The 13,195-nt window shown below is 43.5% G+C and overlaps 1 protein-coding gene across 1 annotated transcript; it reads right to left on the bottom strand.

The window, feature by feature from the left end:
* Window positions 1–796: 796 nt before the first annotated feature.
* On the bottom strand, window positions 797–4,259 carry LOC102942405 (cytochrome c oxidase assembly protein COX19). Its single transcript, XM_037911372.2, has 3 exons — window positions 4,070–4,259; window positions 2,463–2,574; window positions 797–1,423 (listed from the first exon to the last, which is right to left on the bottom strand). Exons 1-3 carry the CDS (start codon window positions 4,149–4,151, stop codon window positions 1,336–1,338), a joined length of 282 nt encoding a protein of 93 aa, XP_037767300.1. The 5' UTR covers window positions 4,152–4,259; the 3' UTR covers window positions 797–1,335.
* Window positions 4,260–13,195: the final 8,936 nt, after the last annotated feature.

The following is a 13,195-nucleotide window of genomic DNA, read 5'->3' as shown; positions in this document are numbered from 1 at the left end:
TCAATATGTAGATTACATTGCAAATCTATCTTAGGGCAGGTCTCCACCAGAAACGCTGCAATGGCACTGATGTAGCTGCACCTGGTGAAGACGCTCTATGCTGACCCCCTACAGAATTACACTAGCAAAGTGATGTCACTAGTTGATTTTTCTGGAGCCAAACTTTCAAGCATGTTCTTTCCTAGGCTCAGAACTTTTGTTCTCTTCATGTTTTTAATATACATGTTTTGCTTGTAAAGATGCAGAATGTAAGAAGAGAGATGAAGTATCATTTTTGGGCAGCAACACCCAGGCTGATGGCATGGGGCTCTCAATTAGCCCCAAATTCATGTTTTATTATAGACATGCATCTAAATACTGTCCCGCCTAGAGTCTGGTTTCTCCATAGAGATGTCCAAGGGAAGCTGTAGCATGTCAGACATGATACACCCATAGTACTAGAAGCAAAGACACTCCACCATTAAGGAGCTATACATGGTTATAAAGTAGAATCAGTTGAATGTTTGTACACTGGTTAAAGAGGGAGTTAGTGTCTACGATATAACTAGAGTAAGAAATTGATAACAACCTCCAACATTCTCATGGTGGTGAAAGAGAAAAGCTGCACAACCAGGACCTAAGTGGAGAGGAGAAATCCCAAAGGAAAGTGAATTTAATACAAATACGTGTTAAAAAAAAAAAATCACATGCACATCACGTGCTATATAAGCATTCTATTTTCAGCTGATTTGTGCACCAGTACTGTAAGCAAGTTATTAAAACCTGCTCCATCTTCATAGTTAAAAACAAGTCTACATTTTGAGATTCCAACAATATAATTAAGTTTATTATAATGTTTTGATGTCCAGTTACACAGATACGGAAAAGAATAACAATTGTCTTACATTTGTAATTAACAGAGAAGAGAAAGCAGGCCTGAGCCACCTACTAGTAAAACCAGCTTTTCCAACTTATAATACAATTTGCCCATACAAGAGATTTTACCTTTTAGACCCATTTCTAGTGGAGGATCTTTGTTATTTCAAAGAATTACTTATCTAACAGAATAAAAACACTTTGATCAATGGCATTTGTTTTCTCTGATGCAAATTTTTCTTATTGCTCTGCATGCCTATGCTAAGAAATTAACGAAATATTGTTTTTCTTGTGAAATAGTTAACATAATGGTATTTTCTAAAGAAAGCACTTTTATTCTTTCAGAGCTCTTACTTTAGTATAAAGAGCTTTGGTTTCCCCCAACCCTTTAGAGAATACATTAAGATATAAAAAGAACGTACAATATGTACTACAATAGCGTTATGATTTCCATACATGGGTAGAGTTGTCTTTTCTTCATTATACTTTTTTATGCTTTGCTTCTGATTTCTCATCTATTAGGTCTTTGAATCCCAATTTTTCCAATGGTTCCTTAGCCATAAGTTGCCTAAATAAAAAAAAAAAGCATAAGGTACAAAATGAGCTTCATTCCCAACTTAGCAATATGAATATCTAATTCAGTAGCAATAATGTCACTTAAAACAATATTTACTTTTAAAGGGTCCAACAGTGCTGCTGAGAGTGCGTTAACCACATACCCCTATCCATCTCCCCCAAACTCCCAAAACCTCACACAATATCAATTCAGGAAAAGCAATCTCCAGTAAATGCTCTGGTGTTTGGCCAGAGCTTTTCTAGTTAAATGTATTAAATATCCCACACTGCAAGACAATAGGCTATTTGGGAATTGAGCTGTCTTGGATATGCACAATAAAAGTAAGAGCTGATTTTCCAAGATAGCTGTAGAAACTGCTAAGTGTGAAATGCTGCATGTCTGTGAAAAGTAGTGCCATTTTACTATAATGGAAGCGTGAAAACCACCATATGTCCCTTCAAAAAGAATTTCTATACTTCCCCTCCCCAGTTGAATAACTCAGGAACAGGTTAACTTCTTAACTTTAAGCATGCTACGGATGTGGTCCACACTGAGGACAAGTACCACTGAGATGTCAGAGGAAATTGGTTCACAAGAAGAAAGAGCTGTGTGCATCTGAACTGGCTATATATTGCAGTGACACCGGCCGCGGGAGAGGTCTGAGTCCGTGACGACTAAAATTTGAGCGAATGCTGTTAGAGTTCTCCAATTGGAAAAGGTGTCTGTTTTTAAAGAGGATACGTGCTCTTTTCATACTTCCATAACTCAAGAAAGGCACTACGTGAATGCCTACATGAATTCGCTTCTGATGCTTACTGATAGCCCAAGTGGGTGTGGTCACTGAAGCTAGCTTTAAAAGGTCACCTTTGTTTCAAGTGGAACTAGCAACAAGAAAAAAAAAGAAAATCAGTCATCTGCAATATCGCAGGCAAATACAGTCACGCACTCAAAGAATGACACTCTGGCAATGATGCACACATGTGCCAGCCTCACACCAGTGAGCCTGAAGTGAAAACTCATCTGCTTAAGTGCTTGTAAGAGATTTACTTGCCTCTCCATTCTGCATTCTAAATATTCCTTTGATTCCTGTCTGCACAAAGCATTCTCAAAGCTATTCTCTCTCAGACACTTCATGAATTTCTCTTTAAATCCTTTACATTCACCTAGGACAGAAAATAAATTTAAAAACAATAATAAAAAAAAGAAGCTAGAGTGATGTTCTAGCACTGAGACAAATTGTAAGAGAGACAGGGGCAGTTCTGTGTATGGTTGGACCCTCCCCCCCTCAATATGTTTGTGAGTTCACAGACCAACCTATATGAAAGTCTGAACCTGATCCTGCAAAGTATTACGAGTGAGCAGTTATTAACTCTATGCAGTCAAGAACCATGAATCAGCACCCAAAACACGATTTATAACAAACTTGTGATTTTTAAGGAAAACAAATTTGGGGTCTTATTTGCCTTCGGGTGTTTGAGTGTTTCGGGGGTCCCGTTTTCAAGCTTTACGCTGCAGCTAGGAAGGTTTTTCAGTGAAAGCTGAGATTCTCACGTGAAAACCTAACTCCAGGGGCTGGGGCTGTAAGATGAATGGCCAGTATCACAAGATGTGCAATGTCAGGAGTACTGCGCTCGCTGTCAGTGGGGATCAGCAGTACGGGCCCATGGATGGTGAGTTTGTCCCACATAGGTAGGGCCCTACTGAATTCATGGTCCATTTTGGTCAATTTCACGGTTGCAGGATTTTAAAAATCACAAGTTTCTTGATTTCAGCTATTTAAATCTGAAATTTCACAGTGTTGTAATTATAGGGGTCCTGACCCAAAAAGGAGATGTGGGAGGGAGGGGGTCACAAGGTTATTGTAGGTGTGTGTATGTGGGGTGGATTGTGGTACTGCTACCCTTACTTCCGCACTGAAGGCAGAGCTGGCACCAGGAGCAGCGCAGAAGGAAGGATGGCAGGCGTGGTGTTGCCACCCTCACTTCTGCGCTGTTGCTGGCGGGGCGCTGCCTTCAGAGCTGGGCGCCCAGTCAACATCCACCACTCTCCGGCCACTGAGCTCTGAAGTCAGCGCAGAAGTACCGGTGGCAATACCATGACTCCCCTAAAACAACCTTGTGACCCCCCCGCAACTCCCTTTTGGGTCAGGACCCCCAATTTGAGAAACTCTGGTCTCCCCTGTGAAATCTGTACAGTATAGGGTAAAAGCCCACAAAAGATCAGATTTCATGGGAAGAGACCAGATTTGACGGTCCAGGACGCGTTTTTCAGAACGGTGAATTTGGTAGGGCCCGACGCATACGGCGGGGGCAGGCCCCCAGGGGACTACGAGGGCGGGTCACCGGGGGAGGGGGCCAGGGCCTGAGGAGACTGCGCTGGAGGGGGCGGGGCAGGCTGAGCTGGGGGAGCACTGGGGGGGGTGGGCCCCAAAGGGCTGCGCGGGAACGGGGGGGGTCGTCCGGCGGAGGGGGCGGGGCGGGCTGCGCGGGAACGGGGGAGGGTCAGCCGGCGGGGGGGAGGCTGCCCGGGGGGGGGGGTCACTCGAAGGGGGGTTTGCCTGGCGGTGGGTGGGGGGGGTCAGAATAGCTCCAGGCCGGAGCACCGGGGGCGGCTCGCTCCGTCCCCAGGGGGCGGGAAGGGCTTGATCCCGCTGCGCACCGAAGTGATCCAGGGGGAAGGCGCCCTTGTCCGGCGGCCGCGGCGTGAAGCTCTTGCTCCCGAAGTTCATGGCCGTGGACATGGTGCCGGCGCCGGGGTCTCTACCGGGATCGGCCGCGGGCCCAGGAGGAGGAGCAGCCCTACTAGCCGAGCGCCGAATCAGGCCGGAGCCAGCGAGTACCGAACGAATCGAGCGGGAGCCCGCCCGGCCATCGGTTCTCCCAAGCTCCTGGCCCCGCCCCCGCAGGGCCCCGCTCCTACCCCCGGGCCAAGTGAGCCGGGTTGCATCGCTATGGCAACAACATCAACCCACCCCATCATTGCTAGCGTACATTGTCACCAAGGCAATGGCCTTGCCATGGAAACACCGCTGTGCAATGACATCATCTGACAGTGACTTCAGCACTGGCTGCACCAAGATTGACATCACTGCAGTGCCAGCCCCTGCGTTGCCATGGCACCGCCGTGCCTGTGTCACCATGGTAACACCATCATTCCACCTTCATGTCATGGATGGTCACGGAAGTTTGTTGGCCGAGTGGAGCTGCCTCCTTCCGGGACCGTGGGCACGACGCCCCTGGGACCAGTGTGAATGCAAACGCACACGCCTGGTCCCTCTCGGCACTTCCCCAAGAGCGCTCACCGCCCACCAGGCACAGCCAGGGCCTGCCCTAGTAACTCCGGGGCTCTTTCACACTATGGAGAGAGCTCCACTCCCTCGGCCCCTCTGCCGTCCTGGGCAGCTTAGAGCAGTCTGGAAAAATCTGCAAGTAGCAGCGGTGGTAAAACAGGTAGAGCCCTGCGCGGATACAAAATTTGTATCTGCATCCAATCCATGATCCTCAAAAATGGTCCACAGATACAAAGCGGGTATCGGCGGATTTGGAGGGCTCTAAAACCAGGGTTTAAAGTGCACCAAAGCAATCCGGCTTGATTGATTAATTGATTTTGGCCCCGTCTGTGGCCCCCCATCCTGCTACTTTAAGCGCTGGTCCTGGAGCACTCAAGTTTTGAGCAAGGGACCAGAATTTGGGTCTTTATACTCACATGGGCCCACTGGCCAAGAGCAGCCGGAGGGGAAGGGTTGGGCCGGACAGGAACCAGTGCCGTGGCTGCCTAGCTGTGGCAGGCATGGAGCTTTGGACCGGGCCTGCGCACGGCCCCCTCTTTGGTGGGCCGCCCCGGGCACCCGCCCTGCTGCCCATCCCAAAAAGGCTGTCCCTCGTCCCGATGGTGTCCCAAATTTTCTAGTGCCTAACGCAGCCACATAAGGCTTTGTAAGGACGGGCCCTGAGGGGAGATTGAATAGGGGGAGTTTCTATGGACCCAGATAGACCAGGAATGCCCTTGTCCTTGGTCCAATTACTCTCAGTGAAATGAACCTTTTCTTCTTCATAAAATCAGTTATTTTCCCAATATGCCTCCATACTCTTCCTCAGCTATTATTCCAAATCCAACAGATGAGAACAAACTCCGGGGAGAATCTGTTTAGGGAAGGAAAATGGGAAACTGATTTTTGCTGAAATACTGAGAGTTATCTGATTTTTAAGCCTCAAAATAATCTGTTTGCACTTCTCCTTTTTAATTAATCCAGTGCCTGAATTAAGGAAAAACTAGTCCAAACTGCTCTTTGGTGGAGACAACACGGACGTCCCAGCACAAAATTCACCTTCAGAAATGAATGAGCTAAAACCTTCTAGTGAAGGATAGAGAAGCTGTAAACTATAAACCCCCTTGGGAACTGCCAGCTGATGTGCCAAGACTACTTCTGCCCCTGCTTTCCCTGCCAGCTTGGGACTCCAGAACCCTGTCTTTTTGAGCCAGACATGCCAGTCTGCTCCAACACAGACCCAGGGTCTGAACCAGGTGCCCCAAAGCTGCAGACTTAATTGAAAGCAACTTGAGAAGCGTTCCTGTCTTTAACACTCAGATGGTCAACTCCTAATGGGGTCTAAATAAATCCATTTTACCTTGTATAAAGCTTATACAGGGTAAACTCATAAATTGTTCGCTCTCTATAACACTGAGAGATATGCACAGCTGTTTGCCCCTCCCCCCCCCCCCAGGTATTAATACATACTCTGGGTTAACTAATAAGTAGAAAATGATTTTATTAAATGTAGAAAGTAGGATTTAAGTGGTTCCAAGTAGTAACAGACAGAACAAAGTGAATTACCAAGCAAAATAAAATAGAACACGCAAGTCTATGTCTAAGAAAACTGAATACAGATAAAAACCTCACCCAGTAAGCTTCCTTTTACAGACTAGTCTCCTTCTAGTCTGGGTCCAGCAATCACTCACACCACCTGTAGTTACTGTCCTTTGTTCCAATTTCTTTCAGGTATCCTTGGGGGTGGAGAGGTTATCTCTTGAGCCAGCTGAAGACAAAATGGAGGGGTCTCCCACAGGCTTAAATAGACTTTCTCTTGTGGGTGGAAACCCCCTCCTCTCTCCTATGCAAAGTCTAGCTCCAAGATGGAGTTTTGGAGTCACATGGGCAAGTCACATGTCCATGTATGACTCTGAACTTACAGGTAGCAGCCATGGTTCACATGCTTCCTTGAATGTCCTCAGGTAGACTTCTTATGTGGATTGGAGTCTTACAAGATTCATTGTCCTTTAAGTGTTTCTTGTTTGGGCACCTAATTTGCACATTCCTTTCTCAAGAAGCTGACCAAATGCTCTACTGAGGCTACTTAGAAATCAAGCCAGTACACAGCCAATATTCATAATTTCAAATACAAAAATGATACATGCATACAAATAGGATTAATAGATTCAGTTGATCATAACCTTTACAGAGATATGTTACATGGCATATGTCACATATACATTCATAAGCATATCTCCATAAAGCCTTAAGGGGGGCACTGTTACAGTGGTGTTCTGTCCCAACTAGTGGCCCCGAGACCACTGAGAGAGAGAATAATGGGTCTACTCTAAAGCCTTACCTAAGGCCCATATGGCTTTTAGCTCATGCAGTAGAGGCTCATGCACTAAGCTCCAGAGGTGCCAGATTCGATCCCACCCGCCGACGACCAGGGTCTGTAAGTGTTACACAGGGACTTCCCAGCACAAAATTCACCTTCAGAAATGAAATGATGTAGTGAAGGATGGACAAGCTGTAAACTATGCTGTGTAGCCTGATTAGATGATAACAGCACAGGTGATTAGAGATGGGGCAAAATTATGTAGTTCATAACTGGACAGCCTTTTTTCAAAGTTCAGGACTGCTTGGATCTTAAGTTTTGAATTGAGCCCATCTCTACAGAACGTGAATAAAGTCAAATAAATACACCAGCAGCAACTACTGGGAATGGCAGCCATGCTGCGTATTGTATGAACATAGCTCTTATTCTAAAACAAGACTGAGAAATGGTGTTGATTTAACTCGGATTTGATTAAAGCAGGTTTTTCATCTGTTGACTTTCTTTTAATTAAATGAGTGAGATAAATAGAAAGCATCAGGGTGAAGAAAAACAGTTGCAATTGTTAAGAGAAACTATTACAGAAATATTACCTGCAGCACCATTTAAAGTGCTTTTTCTTTATGCTTTGATTGCTTTCCTATTACCTTTTTTGAAACTGTAAATGGAAAATTACACAAAGTTGTATTACATAAGCAACTGTTTTACACAGCTTGAAATATGAGATTTTATTTATTATTATGTTTCCAGGCCTATGAACAATAGATGTTTTCAATATAAAGTAAATAGCGCTTTTCCGCTTGACTTCATTATAACACTTAACAATAAAAGGGAGATGTTTCTCACTCATAAATATATGCACCATGATGCCTCCTGGGCCTCAGAGGAATAAACACACGACAAAAAGCTTTACTTTTTTTGAACAATTTTAATTGACGTATCAAAGTATCTGATTTTACCAAACTGCCTGAATTATGTTCCATAGCTCCAGGCTTAATGGGCTGAGTTACTGCCTTCCTGCACTCCCCATAATGAAAGTGGAGAAAAAAAATCAAAGGGAAAAATCTCCGTGGGGATCCCATTGTGAAATTATTTCCTGATCAACAGGGTTGTCCCCATATAGGGGACAATCTGTCTCTATCTTTTGGTTGCATCTGAAAAGTTTTGTTCCCCTGCTACATAATTCACCATCTAACTTAGGGCAGTTAGTCTTTTTAATGACCCAAACTTGATCTTGGTTCTAGAGGAGGTTGTTGGTTTATGTTTGTTTAATTTATTTATTGCACGTATTAAGTTGATCTTCTAGAGTTTCCAGTAAAGGTACCAATTGTGTTAGAATTTAATACATGCATATAAGCAGTTTAGTGGTTCATTTTTCCCAAAGGTATAAAATGAAGCCAAAATTAGATAATCAGTGTGAAAAAAGGGAGTGTCAACCCAGGAGCAGATCAAGCTAACTAGTTCCTTCAATACTTTCTTCTCAGTAAAAATAATGATGCAAAGTAACAAGACAATATTGAATTAAATGCTTTTCTCTCATTATCTCTTTCAAGAAATACGATAAGTGAGATTCCCTGAGCTAAGAAGATCTAAAATAGCTGTGCTATAAGAAGATGCCAATTGAACATTAGGGTCAAGATTTTTGAAAGCAACTAGTGTTTTGGGTGTCTCCAGTTTGGGGTTCTCAGTTCAAAGCACCTTATGTGGAGAGGTACTCAACATTTTCTGAAAAGCGGGCCCCTTTCTGTTGCCTCAAGTTGGCCACTCCAAAACTGAGGGTCTCCAAACACTAGTTACTTTAGAAAATCTGGACCTTCACCTTTCAATTTACATTACTTTGTGATGTAAAAGATCCCCCATTGCTTGAATTAGTGTTGTTCTTTAGATTATACAATCCGCAATAATACTGAAAAATTGTTGATTTTTTTTGACAAAAAGATTGCTCAGTAAACTTTTTGCCAGTAATTTGTGTTTATTTGATGGTTGTACAGACATAGGTTTAGGAGATTGTCACATTTTGGGGTTCAGCCCAGACCCATGAGAGGTTGTCACCACCTGCCCTGTTGCCCTGGGTGTCTTAAATGCTCTGCTATTGTGGCTCATAACCAGGACACCAACAGCCAGCAGACAAGCATGCAGTTCCCTGAATATGTATGCACGCGCTGCCCAGGTTCAGCTCTCTCTGACCCAAGCAGTCTCCCTACAACACAACAGCCCCACCCTGCTCTCCACCAGCTTTGGTTGCTATTTGTAAGGTGACCCCAACGCACCCCCAGCCCCAAATTTTCCCCAAACCATCTGCCCTCAAGTGTTCAGCCCTCTCCTGGAACACTCAGAGAAGTAATAAGGTTTGTTGTTCCTTTGAAGAGACCAATATACAGTTTATTACTTTAACTGGAGTTAACAATCCCTTCAATTCAAACAAAGCACTTGTTTTATTTTTAATCTAAACCAACCAAGTTTATTAACAAAAAGAGAGAGGTTTTAAGTGAGTTCAAGTACAAAGGAGAAATACAAGTAGGTTACAAGCAAATAAAAGTAAAATATACTTTCCAGTGGCTAAAACTTTACAATCTATAGCCTTGGTTCAAGGTAGATTTCTTACCGATCTTTTTCTTCCAAGCCATGGCTGACTTTCTCTCAGTCAAGATCTTCCACAGAAATACAAGGTGCTGGTTTCCCTTGTCTTCCTAGGTGAATGATCTTTGCCTAAGCAGGTTTCTCACCTATATTCAGCTCCCTAGACTTCAACCTCTTGGTTGAAGGACCCATCTTTCTCAGCTTGCAAGAACTCTGGCCCCTTGTGTCTGTCCAGTGATGGATGCCAAGATAGAATAATAGAATCATAGACTTTAAGGTCAGAAGGGACCATTATGATCATCTAGTCTGACCTCCTGCACAACGCAGGCCACAGAATCTCACTCACCCAACTCCTGTAACAAACCCCTGACCTATGTCTGAGATACTGAAGTCCTCAAATCGTGGTTTAAAGATTTCAAGGTGCAGAGAATCCTCCAGCAAGTGACCCATGCTCCCAGGGCTTCTGTCAATCTGCCCTGGAGGAAAATTCCTTCCTGACCCCAAATATGGCAATCAGCTAAACCCTGAGCATGTGGGCAAGACTCACCAGCCAGACACCCAGGAAAGAATTCTCTGAAGTAACTCAGATTCCATCCTATCTAGTGTCCCATCACAGGCCATTGGGCATATTTACTGCTAATAGTCAAAGATCAATTAATTGCCAAAATTAAGCTATCCCATCATACCATCCCCTCCATAAACTTATCAAGCTTAGTCTTGAAGCCAGATGTATCTTTTGCCTCCACTGCTCCCCTTGGAAGGCTATTCCAGAACTTCATTCCTCTGATGGCTGCTTCTTTCTCATTATATCTTCCAAAACTCACTGTGACCAAAGCTGTTCTTTGCTTCCTGTGGACTTCCCATCCCCCTGCTGATTTATATGTAAATGGGGCTTCCATTGTTTTTTGGTCACATCTTGTTTAAATTTATGGGTTACCTTCCTTTTTGTCTGGGAGAAAACCCATTTCTCCCTGTGTTTTGTCACAGACTTTAAAGTATAATATCATTAAGTATCCATAATTCCTCATATAGCATTAAAACATACATTTCACAATTATCTTCATCACCAGCGTGTAAGTATTTTTCATAAAGGACCTTACTTGATAATACAGTAATATTTCTTACAATTAGTATATTCAATTGCTTATCATCTGAGGTTCAGACCCCCGCAAGAGGCTATCTCCCCCACTCACTAGGGTTGATGGATTTGTTTACCTTTTATTAAATGTGCCTTCATTGTGTCTGCCTGACGACCAGGCTGGTCGGACAATCAAATACACTTTCCTTTATCTAAGGCAGGCTGTGCTTATGCATTGCTTGCCAGACAAATTTTAGGAACATAATTCTAGCACATATTCATAACTTGTTGTACACAGCCCATACATACATCACACAAGAATATTCATGATCAGTGAGTTATTAGTTTTCCAATGATATCTTATAAGATACCTTTTAGATACAGATTATGATGACAACAGTGTGTGAAGTACAGTATATGAGGCCTGACAAGAGTTGCTGACATAGAGTAGTGAACGGCCAATGGGCTGCTGTGTCACAGAAAGTATACATGTTTCAGCCATTTAGAGTTAGCTATGGTACCCTTTTATAGCTACCAAGCACATGTACAATATAGAACCCAAATCCTGAACTGAAATCCGTTAACTTGGATGCCAGTGAGATCTTGCACTGATCCCAGGACTGTCACTAGCACATCCCATTGCAGGGACATAGCTTTAGAACATGGAGATTCAAAATATCAGGTACTTAATCTGATAATATTTTGTAGGTCTGATCAAGAAGTCCTTGCTTGGGCAAAACTCCTAAAGACCTTAGGGCTTTATCCTGGAATAGTTGCGGGAAATGTGTGCTTGCAATCAAATGAACAAGAACAAACATATCAGACATGAATTTGATACTAATGTTCATTCTTTATGGAAGGAAGAAGCTAAGAACAAAAGCCATGGCAAGCTGTTCCAGACTGTCTGCGTTCCCTAATGCCGATCTGGAGAACACCCCTAAGAGAAAGAGCAATCCCTGGCCACTCAATCCTAGGCCTTGCAGCTAGTCCAGGGTTCTCAGTGGGGCTTTCTGATATGTATTATTATCTTATTTAACATTTGTCGTGTGTTAGAGCCTACAAACCAACCAGGTCAGGGCCCTATCATGCTAGGCACTGTACAAACTTCGCGAGAATGCTGGATCATTCTCTCTCAAGATTCAGCCAAAGCAGCACCAGGGACGGAAAAAGAAAGAAAGAAAGAAAGAAAGAAAGAAAGAAAGTTGCCCAAAGTCACACACAGTGAGTTAATTTGCAGAGCCAGGAAGAGAGGTTTTGACCCTGAGCCCCCAGCTCTAACCACTAAAGAATGCTCCCTCCTTCCCTGCATGGACTCACACATAGGGACATTTTTTGGAGTCAGCTGAACCAAAGTCTTAGCTGCATTTAAGATACAAGTTATATCCCTGTCTCTGCCTCCATTATCAACTGGGGGTGACCAGGAAGAAACTGCTGAATCCAAATGCAAGGAACCCAACTCTGTAAAGGAATATCTGACTACATGGATCTTTGTCTGTTAGAATGTGGCCTGAGACCACCAGCTCATTTCACATAGATTCTAAATGAATCTCGGATGACTATTATTTTGAGTTACTACCATCCTGGTACAATTCTGAGCTGCTACCATTTAAATAGGCAACCTACAGATGAAAGATCCCATATCCAATGATCTTTGAACTCTCCAGTCACCCCAGAGTCTACAAAAATGTGAAGAAAAACTCTTCATAATTCGACCTCCTCAAAAATTGCTTCCCAACTCTGAACAATGAAAAGAAAAATGTCTTATCTCCTTGGCAAGAATTAAGGTCTCACAAGTTGCACCTCTGTCATCAGTAACAATGGTTTATACTACAAACAGAAACTATAATGGGCATCCCCATCAGTTCTGAAATCACAGGATCTCCTGTTTGTTTTGTGGTTATGAGAGACTGAATGAAGAGCAAGACTGATGGTTCTGAAAGCAGCAGAGCTCCTGCGGGAGATTTGTTGTGAAGGGGGTGCTAGCAAGCACATGCTTGTTACAAACCCAGGATCTGTATGCATCCAGCTTTGTTTCCAGTTGGAGCCTAGTGCAGGAGGCAACTTACCAATCCCATTTGCTTTTCCAGTTACCAGAGCCATCACACACAATATATCATGACTCCCAATGTCAGATGCACAGAACATGGAAATGCAGCTAGTGTTCTTTGAAAATTCGCATTAAGGTAATCATTTTCAAACATACTTTGAAGACTTTCTTTTCTAAGCAGACTGATTTGACAGTGAAATGACATGACTTACTTGTGCCACAAAGTATGTGTCAGATACTTAGGATATTAGTCCCTTATGCTTTTAAGAAATAAACACAGAGGCACAGAAGCTGAGGGAGAAACAGGTGGGATCTCATATACTCTGCCAATATACCATTACAGGAAATGGAAAGAGGCCAAGGTTTGAGAGCTCCTTCCCCCTCCCCCGAGTCGGCATTTGTCAAGGTGAAAGGAATCTATAACAGCAAAGAACATTGTGCTTTTTATCACACCAAAGTCTTTTTAAAATGTTAACATTTAATAGGCTGTTCCC

Source organism: Chelonia mydas, chromosome 10 (assembly GCF_015237465.2).
Source record: "Chelonia mydas isolate rCheMyd1 chromosome 10, rCheMyd1.pri.v2, whole genome shotgun sequence".
Classification (NCBI taxonomy): domain Eukaryota; kingdom Metazoa; phylum Chordata; order Testudines; family Cheloniidae; genus Chelonia; species Chelonia mydas.
Note: the sequence above shows the minus strand (reverse complement) of the source record. Positions and strands in the feature narration are given on the sequence as shown.